This window comes from Rhinopithecus roxellana, chromosome 2 (assembly GCF_007565055.1).
Source record: "Rhinopithecus roxellana isolate Shanxi Qingling chromosome 2, ASM756505v1, whole genome shotgun sequence".
Taxonomy (NCBI): Eukaryota; Metazoa; Chordata; class Mammalia; order Primates; family Cercopithecidae; genus Rhinopithecus; species Rhinopithecus roxellana.
Genome location: NC_044550.1, coordinates 6,171,786 through 6,199,113, shown reverse-complemented (window position 1 = coordinate 6,199,113; position 27,328 = coordinate 6,171,786). Strand labels below are relative to the sequence as shown.

Below are 27,328 nucleotides of genomic sequence, written 5' to 3'. Positions count from 1 at the left end.
TAAAATACAAAATTAGCCAGGCATGGTGGTGGGCGCCTGTAATCCCAGTTACTTGGGAGGCTGAGGCACAAGAACCTGGGAGGCGGAGGTTGCAGTGAGCCAAGATTGCGCCACTACACTCCAGCCTGGGTGACAGAGTGAGACTGTCTTAAAAATATATAAATAAAAATTAAAAATTAAAATATAAATACCATGATGATTGTTTTTATCACAGACACTTTACAATATTACTCCTTATGAAACTTATGTAAAATGATCTTGAAGTTTTGTGAGGTATCAAAATGAAGGGCAGAGGACCAAATATATTTACAGTTGATTATTAAACTCCAATTTAAAGAGAAGGGGTTTTGTTACATTCCCATGTGCAAATATTCTCTTATTGTAACTTCTGCATCCAACAAATTGAGAAAGAATGGAACAGTTGTATGAGTAGGAATTAATTACATACCTTCATCCAATAAATGTTTAATTTTACATTTAAAAGTGCTCATTTTCTCTTAGTCATTTTAAAAAGTAACTAAAAGTATTATGAAACCAATATAAATGGCACTTGGTCTATAATTTTAAAACTGACTTACATTTGAGTTATTTTCTTTTTAAAAGACTGCCAATATAATCAAGCACATACATAAACAAAGCAGAAAAGTATAAGGAGACCATAAAATTAATATTCATCTCTACAAACTTTTGTTTCAGTCACACAACTGAAACCACATTACCCCTCCAACACACAACCTTACACACACTCTCTTCTACCTATATAAAACACGATAACGTTAAATACAGTTGTCTCCAGTATTACAAACCTATAGTTGAAGCTGGAACAACGATCAAATGAGGACCATTATTACCCTCCTGATAGAGGTATGCCAGAAATGCAATGGCTTGAATAGTTTTTCCTAGGCCCTAAAAAGTTTAAAAGACAATATATAAAATTTAAAACAAACAAAAAATAAATACATAAAAATACAAAAGATAAAGCAATACTTCTACGCTGTATTCACTTTTGATTTCCCATAATGCAACTCTAAAGGAATTTCTACTACGTTCTTAGTTCTCAAATGACAGAATTGATCATAGTCTCTAAATGATGCTATAACTTACTTTACTGAGCAGGATGGACAGATCTTCATTGCTAGTTCATATACAATACACATTAATATGGAAGACTTTTTGCATTGCAAGGAAAGGATGTAATTTTGGTTATTGTTTATACACACTGAAAGTTTAATATCCACTGAATGGTTTGAGAGCAATGTCCCGTGACTAAATGGAGGAAACATATGCCTAATCTATCCTGGCAATTCTACCCTTAAGAATATAATCATGAGATATGAGAGCTAATGTTGGCAAAAGGACTTGGGTAGAATGTTCATAGTTTTATCGTAATAGCCAAACACTGGAAATAACCAAAACAGGTTGGGTGCCATGGTGCGTGCCTGTAATCCCAGAACTTGGGGAGACTGAGGAGGGTGGATCACTTGAGCCCAGGAGTTCGAGACAAGCCTGAGCAACATGGCAAAACTCCATCTCTACAAAAATTACAAAATTAGCCAGGCATGGTGGTGAATGTCTGTGACCCCAGATACTTGGGAGTGCTGAGGTGGGTGGATTGCCTAAGCTCAAGAGGTCGAAGCTGCAGTGAGCTGAGAGCACGCCACTGCACCCCAGCCTAGGCGACAGAGCAAGTCCCTGCCTAAAAAGAAAGAAGAAAGAAAGAAAAAAGAAAAGAAAAAAAGAAAAGAAAAGAAAAGAAATAACCTAAATACCCATATCCAACAGAAGATCAACAAATTGCAGTGTATTTATACCATGGACTACCATCCCACATGGCAATTAAAAAAAACAAAAACAAAAACATCCCACTGACAATACATATGTTGAAGTCATAACTCCCAATGTCACTGTATTTAAGAGACAGGGCTTTTCAGGGGGAAATTAAGGCTAAATGAGTTCGTAAGTGTGGGGCCTGAACCCAGTATGACTGTCCTTGTAAGAAGAAATACCAGGCATGTGTACATACACAGAAAGAACCACATAAGGACAGAGTAAGAAAATGGCTGTCTTCAAGTCAAAGAGAGGACTCAGGAGAAATCCAAGCTACCAATAAATACATTGATCTTGGACTGTCTATCTCCAGGATTGTGAAGAACAAATTTCTGTTGTTTACGCCACTCAGTCTGGGGTATTTTGTTATGGCAATGCTAGCTCACTAAGCCACCAACTTATGAATATTGTGCTGTGCTTTGGAGGTTACAAAAATAGTTTCACATAATATATACCTCATTTGATAGCAAATGCAATCTTATGATAAAAACTATCTGTATTTTATTATTAGTTGTGAGATTAGGTCAATTGGCAAGGATCAGATAGCTCCTGAAAGGCAAAGCTGGGGACCCCAAACCCAGGTCTGATTTCCAAGTGCAGTCACACAACTGAAATGCTATATATTCTGTAATTTCTGTAATTATTTAGAAATCCTGTGTATATTATTCACTTTTCTATTAGATGAACAGTTATCTTTGTTTCAATGACAGTATGAAATACGTATGGGAAAATATCTTACAATGCTAAAGATTACTTTTCTAGAGGCTAAACAGGGAACAAATATCATTATCTGTGTTAATTTTTATTTTAGGAATCCAACGCACAGTGTAACATTTTCTTTGCTGAACATTTTAAACATATACTTCAAAAAAGTATAGCTGAAGAAATAGAGATGTTACATTAAAGGTCAAGTTTCCACATGACAACACCTGGACTACTGGCTATAACAAACTTAGTGAGCTTAGCTTTAAGGAAATGTGATTTGAGAAAGAACAGAGACTCGGAGTGACCTCTAATAAAAATAAAATAGCTGAAATGATGTTGCTGATATATGTGGATTTATTCATTGACAAGGACAGGGATCTAAGTTAAAATTTTAAAGGCAGCTGTAGAAAAAGCACATATATTACACATATGTAAGTGCATACACATGTACATACACAACATCTGCAGAAGGTAGTATCTAGAAGACACCAAACTAGTTCTTGTTTAAGTGGTGGAATTATAGGTGACTTTGATTTTGATTTTTTAATTTGTATTTTTATGTTTGTAACATGTATTTACTAATTTGATAATCAGAAAGACAATAAATCTATCTTCATCTTGGGGAGGAGTTAGGAGGGTAGAACTAACTCTATCAAAAACAAAGATGAGATAAAATATAAGATACTGAGCTGGCAGGAGTTAACTACAGTAGCAAGAAAAAATTTCATGTTTAAATGACAGCAAGAATACCTTTCAATGACATTTTGAACAACAAATCCTAGAAATAAAGTACACTTACCATTTCATCTGCCAAAATGCCATTAAGTCCATGTTTATGTACCAATGCCAGCCAATTCAAACCAACCTTCTGATAGGGCTTGAGTGACAAACTGGTAAAGAGAGAGTTACCAAATATTACACATTTATATTTCTGTTAGTTTTCTATTAGTTATTACAATGCACATAAAAACTAAAATGGCTAGGTCTCATCTTACCTTTTAACTGTTAGACGCAATGTATACCTACTTAAAAAAAATGAACCCAAGACATAAATGATTTTTCAGATCTTCCCAAACTTTACTCTCTATTCTTATTTATTTCTTCTGGCAAGAAGAATCAAGCATTTCCACATTTGGTCATAATATAGTACCTCCAAATTAATTCCATAAATGATTAGAATATTAAGTATGATAATATATTACTAAGCTAGTACTTATACTAGAAAATTGAATTGTGTTGATTTGATTTTTAGCACATTAAAAAACTTAAAAGTATTAGACAAAAAAAACACAAACATAATTTGCTACTGTGGCCAGGTAGGTTTAATAAACACTTTCTGAATGTGTGCCAATCACTCCTAATATCAGTGGTATGTATAATTCTGGAGCACGCATGTATGTGTGTATTATGTGCATACTATGTACAAATGTACACAGCACATGTTTAGCAAAATTATTTGTTTTGACACTTGCATGCTACTTTCTACTCACTGATGTTCACTGATGTTTTAAGGACAGTGAACATCAGTGAGTAGAAAGTAGCATGCAAGTGTCAAAAACCTTAATTTGGAAACAAAAACAGACTAATCCCTGAGAATGAATTGTCTGGAAGGTAATATGGCAGAGTTATAAGGAATGAAAACAGTGGCTCATGCCCGTAATCCTAGCACTTTGCCAGGCTGTGGTGGGCAGATTGCTTGAGCTCAGGAGTTCGAGACCAGCCTGGACAACACGACAAAATACCTCTACCAAAAATACAAAAAAAATTAGCTGGGCATGGTGATGTATGCTTGTAGTCCCAGCTACTTAGCTACTTAGGAGAGACTGAGGTGGAAGGATCACTTGAGCCTGAGCCTGGGAGGCAGAAGTTATAGTGAGCTGAGATCATGCCATTGCACTTCAGCCTGGGTGACAGAGCCAGACCCTGTCTCAATTACCAAAAAAAAAAAAAAAAAAGAAAGGAATGAAAACAATAGTTCAAATGGTTAAAAACTATTAACAGTTACCATTTATTGAACATCTATTATTCATAGGCACAGATATCATTTTTCAAACATCACCTCATTTAACCCTTTAAAAATCCCATGAAGTAGTTACTATCATCACTTTAACAGATTAAAAAAACTTAATTTGCCTGAGGTTGCATAGCTAGAAAGTGTTAAGGCTAAGATTTTAAATCAGGATGTCGATTTCACTCCAAAACCTATTCTCATATTCACTAGAACACCTTGCATTAATGCGAAAACATAGGACAAGGCCATGCCTCCCATTCTCCAGCTTGTATCCTGTCCCCTTAATTTCCTCTTGCATACATCCTGTTTGCACACAGGGAAGGGTCTGGACATAGCTATAGTATAATACATTGTTAAAAGATCAAACTCTGAAATCAAGACATAATTAGAACTGAGTGAAGAACAGGTAGTTTGAATGATGTCCATCTTAAATCAGAATCTATGTTTTAACTGTGGGGTATGCAACTTATAAAACATTTCTCAATTAAAAGTATGGGTAGGAGGAAAAGCAGTATTTCAAAGGTCTTTATAATTCTTTTGCTGAATTTTTATAAAAAGTCTTTTGCTTTCCCAATCAATGTAATTTCTATGCTACTACTATAAAAACTATAATAAACATAACATGTTATCATAGATATTTTAATTTCCAGGTCCAAAAGAATTCTTTCTACTATAATGGTGAGAGTAAATGCTAAAACTGGAATATTTACCATATTTCAGACTATGCTATGGGCTTTATATACATTCTTATTTCATTTAATCCATATTAAAAATAGGAAATATTAATTATCTGCATTTTACAGATGAGAAGTTCACTGGGGCTCACAGAAGTTAAATAACCTGCTCAAGGTCATGCAGCTAACCAAATCTGTATCTGCAATGGTAGTGCCAGTATCCAATCCAGGTGTGATCCAGAGCTCAGCACTTAACCAGTAAATAGCAGAAATGAAAAAATTCTCTTTCATCCTGACCCACCTATCCTACAGTCAACACAACACTGAGTTCTCCATTATTTTAATGCATCCTTCCCAATGCTTTAGTCATCCTATTCACGTAAGGCTCACAATTTACGACTAATGAAACTAGATAAGGCAGACATACATCACTTATAAATGCAGCCGAGGGCCCACGTGCCATCTCAACATATGACCTATCACAAATGGCCAAGAAATAATCTTAATAAACAAAAATTATTGAAATTCTTCATCACCAACATATATTGAGAAAAGAGTCTATTTATAATGAGTCAAAATACTCACTATAACATGAAATTTTAAAAAGTGATGATGAAATCTAAGAAACTACTGACATTTTAAAAATGTAAATAAAATTGCTTTATTCAAAATCACAAAGAAATGATGGTAAGGTGTTTTGATCAGGGCATGAAATGGTTTTATTATATTGAAATACGTTATAAAAATATAAAGTATTAATGTATATATATGTTTGCTGTTCCGTTAGATTTGTCTAAATTACAAGTAGCTTTGTTGCTTACTATCATGGAACTGCTGCCAATTCCAGATCCTTTCTCAGCATGTGAAAGGACCAAAGAAAATGCAATTTTGATAGACTCTGAACCCATTTATTATAACATTTAAAAATAGGATACCTATATTCTTTTCTAGTTGGTTCTACTATTTAGATGCTATATAATCATACTTCCCATTTATTTTCACGCTTCACAGTTTTCTAAGAATTTTCATGACTGAATATAAATCTGAACCACCAATTTACTGGTAAGAACAAAAGGATTTGCCCAGGTCTTCTGAATAAGTGCTTTCTTCTCAACAGAGTACTAAAATATCTCTGAACTGAAGATTTTTTATCTCTCACTAAGGAAAAAAGTGATTTAAAGATTTTCTGAGATGATGAAAGAAAATGAAGCAACAGGCTATTTTGAAGTTATTGTTTTGTTAGGGGAAAAAAACAAACACAATTCCCTCTAGAGTTACTATGATTTCTTCACAGTCTGAAAATTCAACTGGGTTTAAATCTGCCAGAGAAACTAGTTTCAAAATTATTTTCAAAGGTGAGAAAGGCATAAAATAGAAACAACAGGGGTACATATGATGTGCTAAATTTGAGTTTAAAATACAGAAATACAGAGCTAGAGAGACTTGTTTAAAGTAGTTCATAGAAAACAGGTTAGGGATGCTGTCCAACCAAAAGTTTATGTCCTGTAAGTATGACATGGCTGCTGCAAATACTACCACAACATGTTTGTACTGACAGAAAAATGTTCAAACTAAAATATTTACATCCTACTACTTTTGAGTTAGTGAAACCACATCTGCAGTGTTAATTTGCATTCGCATCACTGTCAAATGGTCTCAGAGCTCCTGTGTAAGAACAGGGTAGGAACCATGCTCTCAAGTTCAGGATGAACAAGATCAGAAGAACCCTGGCAGATTTAGCTCAAAAGGCAAGACACATATGATTAAATATATTGTATTTTGAACACGTGAGAAATCTTTTTAGTTTAAGGGTGGTAAATTATGGATTAATTAACTAGAGTTTTAGAGACGGCTAAGTTTATTTATAGTAAGAATAAAACAGGAGAAATACTAAGGATTTTTTTCTTTTCCCTATTTTAAGCAATTTAAATATTGACATTTTAAAATAAAGATTATGAATGTAATGCTTTTGAAGTACATGTGAAAACTAACTTTTCCCTACAGAGATTTTATTTTTCACGAGGAATTCTGGAATATCTATATTTCTAAAAGGCAAACTTTCTTCTACAATTCACATAAATTTGCAACAGTTTGTAGCAAAATAAACTTTGTTACAAAGAATATGTTCTGTTTTGAGAAAAATGCAAGCATGATAGGTTATTCATCAGGGTAGTCTAATATTTTCCCCTGTGCTAATAAATCCTTTACTAAAGCAAGGAAACAACTTTCAATGTGTACATACTAAGTACCCACAATGCCTGGCCGGTACACCAAGTAAAAATTGCTTATGCAACTCTTACCCTGACTGAAGAACAAAAATTAAGATAACAAATTGTAACCCCTAAAAGTGCACTTAAATAAACTCTAAAGAGACTATCTATACAGGTTTTAGAAGTTGTACTTTGGATAAGATCCAACCAGCACTTAAAAAAAACAACAACTATTTTTCTCATCTATTAAGTATTTCATTTAAAAAATCCTCAGTCTAATGGAGGATAGTTTATTACCTGATCAAACTATTTACAAGTAACAGGACTTTGTGAATGTGGTTTTGAGAGAGAAATTTTTTAAGTGATGCAATAAAGCACTTGATTTTTAAAAATCCAAATTATGATAAAGTAGACTCAACTGGGTAAGTCTTGTAGAGTGAAGAACTCCCCATATCCAATGCTGGAGAACAAGAAGCAGCAGCTCCAACTACACTTTTAGGAGATGAAATTTGCTGATATAGTTCTTTCTATGCAACAGAGAAAAGAGCTTCTTTGTGGGAACTGCATCACGTTTCCCTACATCATCCCATAGCACCCTAGAAGGGCACAGAAAAGATTGTAGCTTACTATTAAAGGCCAGTAATCATCTTGTTTTTTTTTTTTTTCCATACCTTCATTTTAAATTATTAACCAATGATCAGCAAATATGCTTTGATCATTAACTTAGAAAAATATCAGAAGTAAATAAAATCAGCAACTAAGGCAATTAATTTTAATGAGATCCTACTGCTAATCTTAACCTATCAGAAATACTCTGAACAGATGTAACTCATTTTGAAAGTTGTGTAACATTGCAAAGTATGGATATACCATAATTCATTTCAATTATTCCCTAATTTTAGGAACTCCATTTGTTTCCATGGTTTTGCCATTATAAACATCGTACTATTAACAGTTTTATATTATTTTTTAAAAAGGGGAAGTATTCTGAACAGTTCTGAGTCTCCAAATTACTTAAAAATATACAAACTTTTAAAGGAAATTCAACACAATTTCCCCCACCCCAATCCACCAACAACATGCAAAATGTGGGTGATCACAATTATGAAAACCATTTTAATATGTACTGGCCACTAAACGGTTATTATTCATTTTTTTTTTTGCATGAATTCTGGCAAGTATTTTATTGAAAGTAGCAAACTGGGGAAACATGTAGACTTATATGGTCTATTTAATCATCTGTCCTTTCCCTTACGAATGTATTTCTACCCCAAAAGGAGATTTAAAAAGCTGGCCTTATCAAAGCATTTAAAACATTTCATCACAGTATGGGATATCATTTCATTTTTTTTATGATTAAAAAGAAAATGGGACAGGAAAGCAATTTTTACGCTGATGCAATTAAGCAGCTGACATTTTTTTAGGACATCAAATTTGTGTATAGAAACAGCTAAAACCACTTTTTCATTTTCTGTAATTATATAAACAATTATCTGTTATCAGGCAAAAAAAGACACTGGTCATATAGCATCATACCATCCCCCCCTTTAATTTATAATGATATGATAGAATAAAATACCCTACTTGGGGGTGGGGGAAATGAATGAAAAACAGTTCATAGTCCACTTATGTGCCATTACAGAAAATCTGGGGATTCTCTCCTACCACTAGTTGCCATATCTTTCTAGGCATGATACAGAAATAAGTAAGTTCAGATATTTTATACAATTGAGATAAAATATGAATAAATATATTCAACAAAGATTACCTTTGGTTTAGAATAGAAGGTTGTTCTATGTTCCATCCACCTCCATTTCCAGTAAGCATGGTAACTTGTTTGGTCAATTTATTTGAAATGTCTTCACATTTGTTCATAAGCCTTATAACTACATCTCTTTCTTGGATCAGTGTTTTACAGTGCCATATCAAATCTTCTGATAAGCCATTAGTTTTGGACATCTTTGTGAACTATGGCATAAAAAGAAAAATAATTGAATAGTTCAGATCTAGGAAAGAGAAAGGCAATCCTGATTTCTGTATGAGGAAAACAAGCTTGATAATTTAAACCTTTACTTAATGAGCTTATAGTCAACTACTAAGAGAATCTGATTCTTCATGTTTATATTTGAATTGCTACATGTTTCACTTTTATATTCTACTGTCACATATCAAACTCATTATGTTAAAATAAAATATATCTTACCTCAAAAAATGCATAATCCCAAACTCGTTACTTTGCCCTCACAGCTATTCTCTTATAGGACAAACGCTAGCAAAAGTAATTGTTACTATCTCCTATGAAGGTTTTAAAAACATTTCAAAACCTTAAATTCACTTTTCCCTAATACCAAAGGTAACAGTATCAAATGCAGTCACTGCAAATCTGATCTCTCACCTCTATGTGTCATTTCCTATCACTATTACATATTAAGATTAATCTTCTTAAAAGATATTTTTCCACATCTATCATCAAAGTGTAGCCCTTCAAGTTTTCAAAACTCCAATTATTTGTCACTTGATATTTTACTTCTAAACAGAGACTATTACATGCAGAGATATTACATGAATCAAAAGTTAACTATGACCAATTCAATAATTAGATAAGGTTTTTAAAAACCAGTTTCAACATAACACTACAAACAGTTCTCTGTGAAAACTCACAGAACTTCTTTCAAAACACAGTTGTATTTACTTTTCAAAAGGAGGTACTGAATACTTCATATGTAAAAGCTATATCAGAATTAGAATTTTTCAGATAGATAGCTGAAAATATATATCCTAAAAGACATGACAAAAAATATTTTTAGTGGAAAGGATGAGAAAGCCCAAAAGCTATCTGAAATATCTGGGGCAAAAATGAAAATCCCATAAGCCAGAACTAAATATAGGAAACTAAAATAAAACCATCTATTAGGAAAATACCACACATGATTTTTATTCATGTCATCCTATTTAGCATATTTTTCCAAATTATAACAAGAATCACATTAACAACTCTAAGTAATCACAGTATTTCTAAGTTGAGCGAAAAGCTCAAGCAATAGTAATTAAGTGCTTTCAGGATATACTAAGATAATTTAATAAAACACAGTTCATAACAATATACATTTTCCATATTTATCCCAGAATAACTTGGAAATATACAAAATATCCAATCTATTCTTAGCGCTTCAAAAATGGCACTGTAAAATACTAAGTTTATTTGTACACTACTCTACATTTTCCACAGGGACAACATTCATAATCACAATGTGATCTCCCACTCCCCCTACTTTGTGCTTTTCCGGGGAAAGATCTATACATAAGCAGCAGTATAGATAAGAATCAGTGTCTTAAGGAGGTTCTAACTAGAACTTTTAGTTAAAATACTTTTATTTTTCAATGCAACCAAAAATTAGAGGCCAAAAAACCAATCTCATGCTGATCGTAGTATGTGTGTATAATATATGTACATGTGAGAGAAACCCAACAAATTAACCAGGAAATAAGGAATGAACATACATTATGTGCCATTTAGGTGCTAGGAACTATTAGATACCTTTTATTCAGTAACTCATTAAATCCTCGTAACTACCACCAAGAGTAGTCTACCAAATCTAGATGAAAAAACTAAGGTTCAATTTCTAACATCACAAAGCTGGGTAAGAGAAAAAGTCCATGCTCTTTTCACTGTAACTAGTACCTCCCTAAATAAAATAATTTAAGATCTTAAAAGTTCAAAATAAACACTTTTTTCTGTAACCAACTACCATTTATTAAGTTCTTCTTCTTCTTCTTTTTTTTTTTTTTTAACACAAATTACTCTAACTGTTGAATTATCTGGGAGATAAGACACAGCTCCTGTCCTTGTGGTCTATGATCATTGGGAAACACAAGTTAACAATTTCAAGCATAACCACTGGTATAAACAAGGGAAATAACAAAAGTTCATGGGCACTCATCACAAAAAGACTAATAAAATCTAAGACCTAGGAATTCCTTATGGAGTAAGAAGCTAGAAATAATAAAAGAACTGTTTTAATGGAAAGATAAATTCACATGTCAGAACCTAGAGAAGCAACAGACAAGTCTGAACAGGAAGGCAGTAAGGGTATGAATCATTTTGATGAGTTCTAAACTGAACTTACGGGCATTAAAAAGCTACTGAAGGGTTTTAGAGAGTTCCTGTTTAGAAAGAACTCTATGAGAGTAATGTGAAGGAGGTTTGAGAGCAAAAAACTATTAAGGTGGCTTTGAGTTGAGAGACAATAGTGGCCTGTGTTAGACACAGAGAAACTGATAGATTCATGATCTTTAGGAGGTAGAATCCATTAAGTGTAGGGAGATGAGTGAAAAGAGTTAAGCCTAACTCCCAGACTTCTGGCTTCAACGTTAACAGATTAGTAGTACCATCTATTGAGATTAAAATTTACCAAGTTGGCAAGGGAAGTCTCTTTCTGGATATATTAAAGTTGGGATAGCTACCAAATTTTGGAGAGAGAGCCAGTGGTCAAATAAAGATCTATGTCTTAGGGAGGAGATATAACCTGGAGAAAAAGATGCCACACAGGTGACCATCAAAGTCAAAGATGCTGATGAGATTACCTAAGGAAAAGCACATGAAATTCAAGATTAGAAAACTGAAAGCAAAATCTTGAAGAACATCAACATTTAAAAGCGTTTTAAAATAGACAGAAAGAGCAAGAAGAAATGTAGGATGTGGTATCAGAGAAGCCAAGGAAGAAATAATTTTAAAAAGGAAAGTGTAAGTTTTAACTGACAAAAAACAATAAACTGGCCGGGTGCGGTGGCTCATATAATCGCAGCACTTTGGGAGGCCAAGGCAGGAGTATGGTTTGAGCCCAGGATTTCAAGACCACCCTGGCAACATGGCAGAACTCCGTCTCTACCAAAAATACAAAAATTAGCCAGGAGTGGTGGCACGTGCCTGTGGTCCCAGCTACTCAGGAGGCTGAGGTGGGACGATGGCTTGAGCCTGGGAGTCAGAGGCTGCCATGAGCCAAGACGCCACTGCACTCCAGCCTGGGTGATAGAGACCTTGTCTCAAAAACAAACAAACAAACAAACAGACTTACTTAATCTTTCACTGATTAAAATGAATTTGTATAAAATACACCACATGGTAAATAATTTCTATAGTATTTCTCATGGACAGTTCTGAGTAATTAAATATGTAGCTAATTCACAGTGGTTATAAATGTGTAATTTTATTCACAATAGTTACGCTTTGAAGATATGTGCCAGAAGTACACGGAGAGGTAAATACTCATCTAATTACATATTCATAATTCAGTAGAAATCTAAAGATGTTACTGTATTGCTGAAGGTTAGTGCCTAAGCATAGTATGAGTTTAGTGATAAGTAACAGTCAATATTTTCTGAGAAACAGATAAAAAGTAAAATGTAAAGATTCCTAACATGTAAGTCACATAACCATTTTTACGAAAACCAATGTTAGGTTACACTAAGTGAATATATTCAAAGTGAAGCTGAAGCACACTGAATCTTTATAAAGCAATTACAGGTTTCACTTCCTTTTCACTTAAAAAAGAATATACTACTATTCCTCAAATATTTTCAAAAGCTTGTTATACAAGCGGTAACTGAAAAAAATTAGTAAATTGTGATCTAATCTTATGATTTTTGTAATATAAAAATTATTTTATTATAAAATAATATAATCATTATATTATTTTCTGCCATTGAACAGCTTTCTGAAATATAAAATTTCCTTCATAGCTGAAACTTCCTAGTATAAAAAAATTACAGCAGACATAAATCACAAATTCACTTAAGTGGTCCCATTTACACATTTAAGTTTGATGTCTTTTTATTTATTAAAAAAAATTTCTCCCTTTTACTTATTTTTTAAGGGCATAAAGTAATTATGGTCATTTGGAAGCCACAAGAAAGGGTTAAAAGGTGGGGGTGACCAATCATTATTTTGAGAGCTGGAAAATTAAAGGAAAGAATAAACACTTATTCTGAATTCTGTATACGAACAGCAACATTTAGAGTGGTAGATATAAGGAAGTTCTTTTATAGATAGTTCCTAAAGAAGTAGCAATAACAGTATTAAAATATTATTTTTGCAGGCCAGCATGATGCCTCACACCTGTAATCCCAGCACTTTGGGGGCCAAGGTGGGTGGATCACTTGGGACTCCAGGAGTTCAACACCAACACAGTGAAACCCTGCCTCTACTAAAATACAAAAATTAAGTGGGTGTGGTGGTGCACGACTGTAATCCCACCTATTCGGGAAGCTGAGGCACAAGAATTTCTTGAACCCGAGAGGCAGAGGTTTCAGTGAGCCAAGATCACGCCACTGCACTCCAGCCTGAGTGACGGAGCAAGAGACTGTCTCAAAATAAAATAAAAAAATAATAAAAAGTATTAATTTTGCAATGGCTAATGAATTATGGATCCAGACAAGTAGCATCAACAGCTGGTAATGTTACAAAAAGTAACAATCAGATACTACTGTCTTCTGATGAAAGAACACATCACTAACTATGTAATAATATTGGTGGGTGCATTTAACCCTCTAATTATCATTTTACAGAAAGTACTAGTTCAGTGGAACATGTTAAACTATACTGGGGAGGTATAATCAGAAAAGTTTAGACAGGGGAGTTATAGAACAAATGACCCAATTTCTTTACCAAAAACTGGAAAAAGAGAAGGGGAGAGAGTGGGGGATGAGGAACCTACAGATTAAAAGACTTAAAAGACCTATCAAGCAATCTCAGTTAGTGGACCTTACTTGGATCCTAATTCAAACTAACAAACTATAAAACAAATGAACCAATACTATGGCATTTATGAGACAACTGGAAATTTGAATTTTGAATATTTTGATATTAAGAAAGTATTGATTTTTATTAGATACGAGAATGTTATGGCTTCTTCAGGAGATACATATTTAAAATTGTAAGGATAAAATGACATCTGAGATGTGCTTCAACATAATATGATGGAAGGAAGTGGACAAGAGTATGGAAGAAACACACAGGGGTTCATTATACTATAACACTGTGTGCTTAAATTTCTTGTAAAAACAAAATCGGGGAGGCAATGAAGGGGAGTGCAAGGTCATTCTTACTTCAGGATGCTTTAAAAGTCAAGGGTTGGTTATGAGATTTTTTAACTGAACTTCACTTTTTGGCTATTTTGAAGTTGAAATTTCAGAACAACTCCTTAGGACTTCCTAACACTCCCTACCTCTTCCCTCCCACACAAGTAAACCAACTTTAGAGATGATCAAAATGACTGTTGCTGATTTAGAATTTAGATCTATCTAATAACAACCCACTAATCACAAATGTAAAACAGAAGTAGACAGTTTTTCAAAGGAAAAAGTTTAATTGAATGATGAATTTACTATGATTTGATTCAGTTGTGACAGTAAACCCAAAATATGAGGGGTTTAAATAAAAGAAAGTTATTAATCTCTCATGTAAATAAAGACCTGAGGAATTGATTCAGATTTGGTATGTTGGTTCCAAAATTAAGGATTCTTTTAACTCTGTTGCTTCAATAACCTCAACATCCACCATCATACCGACCCTTCTATTGGCAGGAAGAAACAACACTTTCCAAAAGTCGTAACATACCACTGCTCATAGCCCAGTGGAATAAGCTTTGTCAAACTATCACAAGGGAGGCTAAAACACTTAGCCTGGCCATAAATCTGATTTAAAAAGCTATAGGGTGGGCATGGAGATTTAACAAAAAAAAAGAAGCATGGTTTGATTTTAAAAAGTTCGATTCAATACGGCTAGAACTTAGATAGTGGACAAACAGAAAACAACAGTTTCTCAGTATTTCATTAATAACACATACAACATTTGCAGTGCAAATTATTGTGAATATCTGCCGCTAATGTTTTTAAAGAGCCAGGCAACTGATGGCATTTCATTTTTAGACTTTCCCACAGGTAGGCACTATAATTACACCCCACTTACAGATGTTTGCTTACAGATATGTAAGCTGTTAGAAAATGGCAGACATGAATTCAAAATCAGGTCATCTAGCTTCACTATATTATTCACCTATCACCTAGTATGCACTTACAAAACCAATGGAATAAAAAAAGTGGCATGCACTGAATTCAGAAACAAGAGACTCAAAATGAGAGAGACTAAAGGATTCTCCAGGATGTCAGGAAAATGAAATCCTAAGGACACAACTGATAAGCTGGCCTACAGTGTAACTAGTCCAAATCGGAGCAGGTGATAAAATTCCTGATTTTCTAAAACAGATGAAACTGACAGATTACCAGAGGTGTCTAAAATCTCAGGCCCAGGTGCAGTGGCTCATGCCTGTAATCCCAGCACCCTGGGAAGTGGAGGTGAGTGGACCACTTGAGGTCAGGAGTTCGAGATCAGCCTGGCCAACATGGTGAAACTACTCCATCTCTACTAAAAATACAAAAATTAGCCGGACGTGGTGGTAGACGTCTGTAATCTCAACTACTCAGGAAGGTGAGGCAGGAGAATCACTTGAACCTGGGAGGCGGAGATTGCAGTGAGCTGAGATCTCATCACTGCACTCTAGCCTGGGTGACAGAGCGAGACTGCCAGAAAAAAGAAAAAGAAAAAGAAAAAAAAATCTGACAGGAAATTTAGGCAACTGAAAAAGACTTTAGAGTTGACATAATGACAAGTACATAAGAAAATAAACAGAAAAACCAAGACAAATAATAATTAGAAAAAAAATGAGAAAAAAAAAACATGTAGTATACTACTACATGGTTCATCTATGACAGGAATATGCATAGTCTTAACAATGCAGACACTAAAAATGATCTTCAAAATCACCATGTTAACATATATTAATAGAACTGGGGAACAGAAAATGGGTATGTGAAGTGAGGTAGACAGCGAGAGCTAAATCCTATTGTCTATAACGTTAAGTTATTTTAGACAAAATGACAAAAAGTACATTATAATTATATTACATAAAGATATGGAGGTGATCAGAACAATCAGACAAAAAGTCATGAAAGAAGTTATCTGCACTGCGGGCAACAGGCTGGGGAAAAGGGTGGATACAGATTTTTTGAGGGGGGAGAACAAGCCTATAGAATTATTTGTTAATCTAAGTGTATGTGTAAATAATAAAAGTATAAACATTAACAGAAAGTAAAGAAATCCAATAGTTAATATCTTCATTAATTTGGGGAGAGGGAAAGAGGGGCTCTCACTTAAGGAAGGGTTTGTAAGAACACTGCTGCCACCATGTTACTGTTTTTGAAACACAAAAATCACTTAATCCTGTAAGTTACCTAACTTTCCCCCAAAATAGATTTAAGAAATACAAAGTACCCTATAAATGTGGGATCTAGTAGTAAATCTGAAGTTATTGAAAAGCACAGAAAAGATGATCCTGCTTACATGGCATGAAGTATACAAATGTATACATAAACAGATGATGCTCAAAACATCTTAAATGGTGGGTATCTTTGGTAGAATTTGGGGTAAACTTTACTTTTTCATTTCCGCACATACTGTTTCAATTTTAGGTAAAACAAATCGTTTTCAAAAAATGATAAATCTCTTTTCAGAAGGAAGAAAGTAAAAAAGCTAACTGCTACTTCCTAAATAATTACATGAAAAAAACTCATCAATATGGCCCTGATCATGATCTCTTCTTTAAAAACTCGAGTGACTATTCAAAAGACTTTTTTCTTTCAAAAACAGTCAGCATCTGAAGTATCCCTCTCTTGCCACAGTGTGTCACTCTTACTGTACAGATAATTTTTGAATTTCCATGGGAAGGGGGAAACTGTTTAAAAGTAGATTTAATTTTCAAATTATTAAATCCCCACTTACCAAAAGACAGCCCTGAGGACAGAGTCCTAAGCTTATTCATTATTATAAATACCTGGCAGCAGCCTACAAAGTACTCAAAATGCACTTGTAGTTTTAATACAATTATCAAACTTATACAAATTAAAACAAAGCCTGAATATATAGTAATCTTACAAATAAATTCACTGGTGCCACCTTATCCAGAAAGAAGAAATACCTATTACCATGCTTTAAGTGGCCAATTTAGGCCAAGTATTTTACAGAAATCACCAGTTAAAACAAAGCAAAGGGTTGGGTGTGGTGGCTCACGCCTGTAATCCCAGCACTTGGAGAGGCCGCAACAGGTGGATCACCTAAGGTCAGCAGTTCTAGCCCAGCCCGGCCAACATGGTGAAACTCCATCTCTACTACAAATACAAAAATCAGCCAGGTGTGGTGGCGGGCACCTGTAATCTCAGCTACTAGGGAGGCTGAGGCAGCAGAAATGCTTAAACCTGGGAGGTGGAGGTTGCAGTGAGCTGAGATCACGCCATTGCACTCCAGCCTGAGTGACAAGAGCGAAACTCTGTCTCAAAACAAAACAAAACAAAAACGAAAAAAGAAAATCCGCAGTCTAGTAGATGAGAGTAACACAATGAGGAGCATAGTGTTTGACATGAACTAAACCTGAGTTGCTTGGTTATTAGCCAAGGAAGACTGGATCTACACTGATCTAAATGTTAACAAAGTAGATGCATATATAAAAGTTTTCAGGTTGAGTTACTGATGCATATTGCATTGGTCAGCATAAAAACGTTACTAATCTGATTAACATATAAAGATGCAACAGAGTTAGGTTTTTCACAGACATAATAATATTCCCTACCCTACTGTGTGCAAGGCTAGACAAAAATCCAGTAAGTGGATGGTGAACTGATGCCATCAACTGTGTGAAATTTGGCAATAAAAATTCCAATTTTAACACAATAAGAGTACAAGTTTTTAAACTAATGAAATTTTTGGCTTGCTATATTTCTGAAGCCTACTTGATTTAATGATGAGGTTTTCTCACAATGGGCACCTACATTACTGTTGTCATGCAGAAAAATTGTAAGTAAAATGGAAAAAATTATGAAGAAAAATTTAAAAACAATATTTAAATTTTGAGTCATAGAAAAAAATGATTATAAAGCTACAAGCATAAATATCCTCTTAGGTAATATAATTTGAAAAAAAATCAAACTTTCCTCATGTAAAATGAGGGTGACTAGAATTATCTGGAGTGTTTTAGTTTCAAAAAGCATTAATTATCTGACAAGTAAGTCATAACAGTATAGAAAGGTAGTAACCTCTAGATTTAAAATTACTGTAATTAGATTACCAAGTAGGTGATATTAATAAGTATATTATACTTACATTTTATATATCATATCTATTACACTTATATTGCATTTATATATCTACTACCTTGAAAACAAATTGATGATCTACAACTTTTCAAACGTTGTTTTAAAAGGCACAACTAACATAATTTTCACATTCAAATTACTTTTATAAGACAATGAAATACTAATTACATTTAATCATTTAACAATCACCAATGGTAAAGAAACCTCACTTTTAACAAAAATTACTATTGTTACTTTATTCATGGGCTCAAGTATGCATTTTTTAATGAAATATTTATGAATTTCAGTTTGTAAACAGAAATTCTCCAATTCTTAAGACTAAATAAGATTAAACAATGATTTCAAGAAAGAGAAGACTACTTGTTAGCAGGTTGTTCTTAATATATTTAATACCTTGTAATTTTCACTAAAATATGACTGAGCAATATGATTAAAACCTCAACGAATTCTCAAAGAAATTTCTAAATATGGCAGCTACCAACACAAAACAATTTTTTTGGCTTTTGCTTCCTTTTGAAGTTGTTTAGAGGTACATTATCAAACCTCACTGATCAACAGGAAAGAAGCAAATTATATAGCTTTTAACTAAAATATTCATAATATTGACTTTTGTTTTGATAATTTTATTAAGATATTAAATCTGCTCTACGGTAGGGTTTGGGCTAAAAAAGTACCCTATAAATAAGTCACATTTAAAATTCTAAAGATTTCTCAAGTAGAAGCTCAAAGTTCTAAGCAAATTAAAATTTAAAGCATATACATATTTACCTGCTAATTTACACTATTAATTTGAAAAAGCTCATTCCCCTACTTTGCTAAGGAGGCAAAGCACTGTACTCACTGAATTCAAGTAGAAAGTTTACTTTTCAGATACGTTTAGACTGTTACATAAAATATTTCACATTTGGATGGATGGTTAGAACAAACAATATAGTGCTTATGTTCAACTTTTAGAAAGGGGCAAGATGTTAGGAGGTTTAAGCAAGTAATGCATAATCTCCAAATTCATGTCAAGACTAATTTAAACTCTGCTGATTAATTAGTAGGGGAAATAAGATTTCTACATGTTAAGTTGCGAATATTTTTTAAAAACATCTGGCACATATACCTCTGGTAAAATTGTATAATTTACTTTTACTATAAGATATTCGGGCAAGTAGTTACAGCAACTGAACAAACTAGTGCAGATAATTGCATATCTTATTAAATAAATTAGAATCCCAACAAGCCTGAGCAACCCAATTCTGCAACAACATATTAGACCATTAAAGATTAAAAGAAAGAAGAAAAGGAAGAAAAGAACAAGAAAGCCCTTCAGCAAATACTTTAACAAATAAATCACTCAGGCAAAGTCAAACAAGTTTTGAAAGGGCCTGCTTTGACAGATGTTCTCTGGAAAAGCAAAGGCTTCAGGCAAAACAAATGGTTTTATTATTATTTTTTAAAGCTACGGAATATTATTCATGTTGTTTCTGTATTTCTCAAATATTTTAATTTAAAAAAATGCATTTACAACCATTGTTCAGGGACTCTCCCCTACTGCCACTTCGAGACACTTATCGAGGGATTTAATGCTCATTTAGATTTGTTACAAGTATAAAATTAATCACAAAAGCAACTATGCTCCCTAATTTAGGGAATAAAACTTCCTAAAAAATTTTATAAAGCATCAAGAGTTGCTGCATCTTTTAAAGCTGTAAAAAATCATCCATATTGCTTTTACAACAGGCCTATATATAATTCCTGCCATAAAAGCCCACACAAGAGTTGAAGCAAAATTTAAGAGTTCTTATATTTATCTGTATGAATAAGATTTGATGACTATTGGTATTCCTAAAACTCAAAATGCAGGTATTCTGGATAAAACCTGTTTATAGAAAGTCAAATTCCAGAAAATGATCATACAAATTGTACTTACCAGTGCTTATGCCTTCCCTTCACCTAACGCTTGAATTCTAGGCTTCCAGAAATTTTTCTATCTTTCCAATTAAAAACGCTGCAGCCTGCTACACTCCATAAAATGGCCGCGTTGTTTAACCAAGAAAAACATGTTAGAGATTGAGCTGTCACTTTTAGACAAAAAAAAGAATATAAACAATTGCTTCTTTTGTGAAGCATAAAAGACTTAGGCTGGCATTTTGAATCATGGAGCTCCCCTGGCCGTTGCTATTGCTCTTCAAGTAGTTGTAGTAAAATTTCTGCCACATTCTTGCTTTCTGCATGGTGTCTCAGCAGTAACAGATCAGAACAGGCTAGCAAACAACTCCTTCCTAAATGTAAGCTCTAATTTCTTCTTCTGCAGTGAAATGAACCAAGTTTCTATGCAAAAGAATGAGTGACAGTATTCCCAGCCAATCAGCTTGGGTTTTTTCAGGAAAATCACCCCTTAATTCATTCAAAATTAGGTCATATGACACTATTTGAAATACTATTGGCTTACCATGAAAGTAATGTTTGACTTTACACAGGATAAGGCCACCCATCTATGCTTCCCTGGGCTGAAGACAACTTGACTATAACCGGTACTGTGAATTAAATACACACACACATACAGGGGAAAAAAAGAATAAAGCCTTACCAGAGTCTCCCAACTATTAAAGGGCCGGAGCTCTGTTATCTTCTGAGCCTTTTTCTGAGAACACTGAGGAATCAAAGTAAGTTCACCAATTGAAGCATCTTGAAGGAAGTGAAGAATTTTACCTTTATAGCCATCCTCCATCACTTCTTCACCACTACTATAGTCCTCATCTAATGAACTACCGACATCAGAACCTGAATCATATTCAGAGTCTTCAACAACTCTCTTTGGATTAAATACATTTTTTTTACGTTTCTTGTTAAAGCCATTTTGTGCTTTCATTGAAAATTTCTGTTTTAGTTTTGTTTTAGTTGCATTTTTAGGGTAATTTTGACTTCTTGAAGAAACTTCTTTTCCATTTGGAACCTCACTTTGTGATGCATACTGCATATCTGCATATAAAAGACAAAACAGTAACTAAATTAGAAATACATAATGAAAGATTTCAAATAAAAACTTGAAACATTTACCTATTCCTTTTGAATACAGAAGAATTCAACCACAATTTATTGTTAAATTGGATACATTTTAAAAATACTTAAGTAGAATTTGAAGTTAAACAATTAGTTTCAAAAGCAGGCGATAACTTGTTTTTTAAATGAATTAAATATAAATTTCTCTTTTCTAACAAAGGCCCTGAGAACATAAATGGCAGCTGCATATCTGTATCATGTCTCAGATATTCCTAGCAGCCCCACTCAACTATGCCAACACTGAATATAGCAGAACAATGCTTACACGACTATAAAGCTTACTAATAAAAAGTGTGTATGTTTCAACTATCCATAATTTTCCAATACTATCTTCAATAGTCTAAGTTTCATCGCTACTTAAAAAATTATTCAAATAGTCTGGGCATGGTGGCTCACGCCTGTAATCCCAGCACTTTGGGAGGCTGAGGTGGTCAGATCACAAGGTCAGGAGTTCGAGACCAGCCTGACCAACAAGGTGAAACCCCGTCTCTACTAAAAATATAAAAATTAGCCAGGCATGGTGTTGCATGCCTGTAATCCCAGCTACTCAGGAGGCTGAGGCCAGAGAATCACATGCATCCAGGAGGTGGAGGTTGCAGTGAGCCGAGATTGTGTCATTACACTCCAGCCTGGGTGACAGAGCGAGACTCCGTCTCAAAAAAAAAAAAAAAAAAAAAAATTATGCAAATATGGTATTACCAAAAAGCCCCACTACTTTATCACTATCAGTTTACAGAATTCTAAGATGCCTGTGAATGAAGGTACACCATTATTTTATGTACCAGTGAGAAAACATGTACCAATCTATAATACAATACTTTATTCAGAAATTTTTACTTACTCAGAAAGCTATTAGACTTACACAGATTATCATACCTTTATTTTTGTGCATTTATAAAAAAATAAGCAAAATAAGTTGGCTAAAGTATTCCTCAAATCTTTTCACATTCATAACATGGCTCTTTTGACTCATTTTTCAAACTTAGATTTGGTGGCTTTCTTTTGCCACAGAAAATCATTTTCTGTGCCATCAAGAGCATTGGTGGTATAGCCTTTCTTTTGAAACAATTTATTAAAAAAAAAAAAAAAAAATCCAAAACACCTAAAGCTACCATGCTGGGCTTTTAAAACTGGCTTTGCAATTATGAAGAGCTAGTCTATTTGATTCTTCCTTAGGTATGTTACTAAACATGTATGACTCAACTCTTCCTTACCACCTCTCCTCTATCATTTGGTTCCTAGAATTAAGAGTGTTCCAAAATGCGTTCATGCCTATGATATCCTTAAGTTTTTGATGCTAGTGCTTTTAATATCTGTGCAAGTATAGTCTAAGACATCTATATTACAGTAATGACATGATACCAACAATCACAAGATCCATCCTGACAGTTCTTAAAAAGTTTCTTTTACACTAAATAAAACATGGCAGTTTAAAAGTAGTCTTAACTATCAAGAAAGACTGAACAAATAGAAAGATATTTATTGTTTTGTTTTACACTACGATAAAGAACAGGCAGGTAGGTCAAAACATTTAAAAACTGGTTGTTAAAGAATGTTTATATATCATTACTTTCAACATCTTTTGCAATCCCACCCTCTGATTAACAGCTAATAGGTTTTCTTATATACCATTTTCTTATACACCAAAATATAGACTATAATGAGAAGTATGTATTTTCTATGACACAGAATAATTACCTTGGTCTTCTGCAAACACTTTTAGAGATTCTAAAGCTTCTGTGTACATCCATTCATGTTCCTTGAGTACTTCTCTTAGTTCCTAGAAATAAGTCATTTATCTTTTTGTTAAAAATCTCAAATTAGCAACTTGAAGAAAATGTCTATGCTCTTTTAAAAATAAGTTAATCACCTGAAAACAGAGAATTCATATCTGATTATTTTGCACTTGTTTTTACGCTCCTTTACAAATGCTTTCTGTGTAATCTCACCTCCACAAATACACAATAGTCTTCAAAGGAAAGAAAACTTGTCATTTTTATTGCATTTCTAACTCTCACTATGAAGTACTGTGAACACTAGAGGATCAAGAAGTGTTTGCTCAATTAAAATGAAATTTCAATATGCAGCTAGGCTTTTACAAACTGCCAACTTCAAAACATGTAGTTTCAACATAGGTAACAAACCAATATGGCAACAAGATTTTGCATTCAGCTCATCAGAATTTAGTAGATGTACTATCTGAGCATATATACTCAAATAAATCAATGCAAGTGTAAATGTACTCTAAATGCTAAACAAATATGTGCTTCTATATATGATCATGGGATTAAACAGAGGGCCTTTTAGCAACACCATGTGTGGCATGAGTCTTTAATGACTCTGAAAATATTCTTACTATCTGGGAAGTAGAAGAAAGCTTATGAAATATTAAGACACTGAAATGGAATACTTTTTAAATTCTTATAAGACATTTCAAGAATGAGAACATGAAAAAAACCAGGCAGTTACTTGATGGAGCAGGGTTACAGATGATTTTCTAGATGACTTACATGTTATAAATGAGTTCACAATTTTTATTACGGTTATTTTTTAATGACTTAGGGATACAGTATAGATAATATAGTAAACAAGGTAAACAACATAAATAAACAGCATGAAAATACTTTATAACATTGATAAAAGGAGAACATTTAATTAGAAGAATGCAAAACTCACCCTAAGCTTTTATGTGGTTGAACTCTAACACTATTTTATAATAAAAACACTTAGTACACACTGATTAAATTTTCATACACGACTACTCACCTGTTTATCAAAATTGGGAAATTCCTTTTGCAATTTCAATACAATACTTTCCTGCTTTTCCCAATTACTGCTAGATTCTGCAGACTCATTTGATTCCTCTCCCTAATGGGGAGAAAAAAAAGAAAAAAATTTAAGAGAAATCAATAACAATGTTCTTAAGGCGATTATAATTGTATTTTGACTTGATCTGAAAATTATCACAATCAATCAGAAGAATCCAAAATGTTTCTTTTTGTTTCTGTGAACATTAACAAATGTATGTCTTTAAGGATAAAAAATACTGCTAACTTAAGATCACTGAAAGACTCTGACTGCATATCCAGTAACTCAAACTTTATTCTCAGTGCTTAAAATGAGATAAATCTGCTAAAAGCTAGAATGATCCTCAAATTAACTCAATATAATTCAAGTATACTGATATCTTCTCCAAGACAATGGTAAATTTTAAAAGGATACAAAAGTATCTCATCTATGTTCACTACTATATACCCACCTAAAAATTTCAAATTCTGAGAAGTTTACTTTTAGTTCACTCTAGATTCACAGAATGGCTTAAATATAAAACTGAAACAACGATAAAAGGAATTTAAGTGGAACTAAATAATGTATAAACCAAACAGATTAGTATGAGAATTGTGGCTATAGTCTCACTTTTCCTTCTTCTCTGTCACTTAACTTCGCTTGAAGAAAAAGGTTAAAGTCCACATTTAAGCAAAAAGAAAAGACTCCTTGTGTTCACGCGTAGGAAAAATTCTAGTCAATCAAAAAGCATTTATCTACTTTGCTTAGAACTGTACCACATGCAATACACACAAGATGGAGAAAAATACAGTCTTCTTCAACCTCCTTTATTATCCAACAACTGAATTGCTTTTTTCTCTTTCAATACCTTAGATAGAAATAACTAAATTCTGATACCTCCTCTGCACAATGGAGTAAAATAAAATTTCATAAAACAGAGACCAGTAAAATGCTATGGATATTTGCACTAAAGAAAACTGCATGTGTTTCATAATAGTTAAGTAGTCCACTTGGGCTCCAGTGCAGAGAATGTAGATAGGTTACAAGGATGAAGAGTTAAACCAGAGCTAACACGGAATAAAGCCTAAGGTTAGTCTTTTCTTCAGAAGCAACAGGATTTTGAGCAGAGGAATAAGACATATTGGTGAAACACATCTGGAGAAAACATTTCAAAATCCTCAGAAATTCATACTGCCACCTTTACAGCCCAGGCACACTGAAATTCCAAGAACAGTATTTTAAAGCTCACAGATGGACAACAATCAGCTGAGGAGTGAACAGATGCAAGTATCTAACTCTAGACCACTGCTTTTTCACTACGTAAGTGTTTTGTAAACTTCAGTTTAGGAATCAAATAAATCGTGGTAAACACATAAAATGGAATATTACTCAGTCATAAAAAAAGAATGAAGTACTGATACATATTACAACATGAATGAACATTGTAGTATATTTGAAAGCATTATGCTATGTAAGAGGCTAATAAAAAAAGAACAAAATCATGTCCTTCACAGCAACATGGATATAGCTGGAAACCATTATCCTAAGCCAGCTAATGTGAGATCAGAAAACCAATTACCACATTTCTCACTTATAAATGGTAGCTAAACATTGGGCACACATGTTCATAAAAATGAGAAAAACAGACACTGGGGAACACAAGAACGCGGAGGGAGGATGTGGGGGGAAGGGTTAAGGAAAACTACCTACTGAGTACTATGCTTACTATCTGGGTGACAGATTCATTCACACTTCAAACTTCAGCATCACACAATATACCTCTGTAACAAACTTGCATATATACCCCAATTTCATACATAAAAGTATGAAAACATAAAACATAAAAACAAAACACATTCTTCTGAAATTAAAAAATAAGAGGCTAGACATAAAAGGTTACATATTATATAATTCCACCTATGTGAGATGTTCTGAATAGGTAAATCCAGAGACTAAAGACAGATTGGTGATTGCCAGGGGTTAGGGGGAGGAGGGAATGGGGAGAAACTGCTTAATGGGTATAGCATACTATTATGAGGTGATGACAGCATTTGGAACTAGACAGGAATGATGGTATACAATATTGTAAATGTACTAAATAGCATTAAATAGTTCACTCTAAAATGGTTAATTTAATGCTACATGAATTTTACCTCGATAAAATTATTTGGAAAACAGTAAACAGCTCTTGGGAATCAAATATATGATAGCACAGTATTTAGTAGATGGTGTGCCTATCATGTGCTGTTTGCTCTTGGATCCCACACTTCTGCCAGCTGTAATTCCTGGTGGCTGAATATACTCATGTGGTACAGGAGGTTACACAGATGCTTTACAAAAGCTAGTTGATAAAGTTTGGGCCCCTATCTATCTCAGTGGGCCCAAGGGATATGATTCAACTCAGTGCTTATTTTTCCATCTCCAGAATCATAGTTGGAACAGACATATTTGGCACTGGCAGAAATCCCCTATTATATTAGTTCCCTGACCCATGAGGTATGGGCCACTATTTCGGGAAACACCAAATCCAAGTCCCTAGAATTGTCCCTCTCAATCAGAACAACAATAATAAACAAGTACTACAGTCCTAAAGGAATTGCAGATATTGACATCACCATTTCATCCTAATGTAAGATGCCTCCTTGACCTATACAAAAAGTAGATGAGTCTTGGGAGAATTATTTAAGAGTATCATAAACAATCAAACTCCACCTGCAGCTGCTTTACAGGATGTGGTATTTTTGCTGGAGCAAATCAATATGGCTATGCAGTTATCAATCAAGCACTTGCTCTTTCTCCTTTCCCAATTAGATCAAACGGAAGCAATCTGTTTTTATCTTGGCAGGTTTAATGATATACCT

At 33.7% G+C, this 27,328-nt stretch overlaps 1 protein-coding gene across 3 annotated transcripts in view; it reads right to left on the bottom strand.

The window, feature by feature from the left end:
• SMARCAD1 (SWI/SNF-related, matrix-associated actin-dependent regulator of chromatin, subfamily a, containing DEAD/H box 1) overlaps window positions 1-27,328 on the bottom strand; it is an 85,218-nt gene that overhangs the window by 16,164 nt on the left and 41,726 nt on the right. For all 3 annotated transcript variants that reach the window (XM_010385598.2, XM_030918922.1, XM_030918924.1), the window contains 6 exons: window positions 24,447-24,548; window positions 23,379-23,460; window positions 21,208-21,599; window positions 9,196-9,395; window positions 3,332-3,422; window positions 807-906 (listed from right to left, as the gene is read on the bottom strand). In XM_010385598.2, the coding sequence (XP_010383900.1) occupies window positions 807-906; window positions 3,332-3,422; window positions 9,196-9,395; window positions 21,208-21,599; window positions 23,379-23,460; window positions 24,447-24,548 (967 nt within the window). The remainder of the gene's footprint in view (window positions 1-806; window positions 907-3,331; window positions 3,423-9,195; window positions 9,396-21,207; window positions 21,600-23,378; window positions 23,461-24,446; window positions 24,549-27,328) is intronic.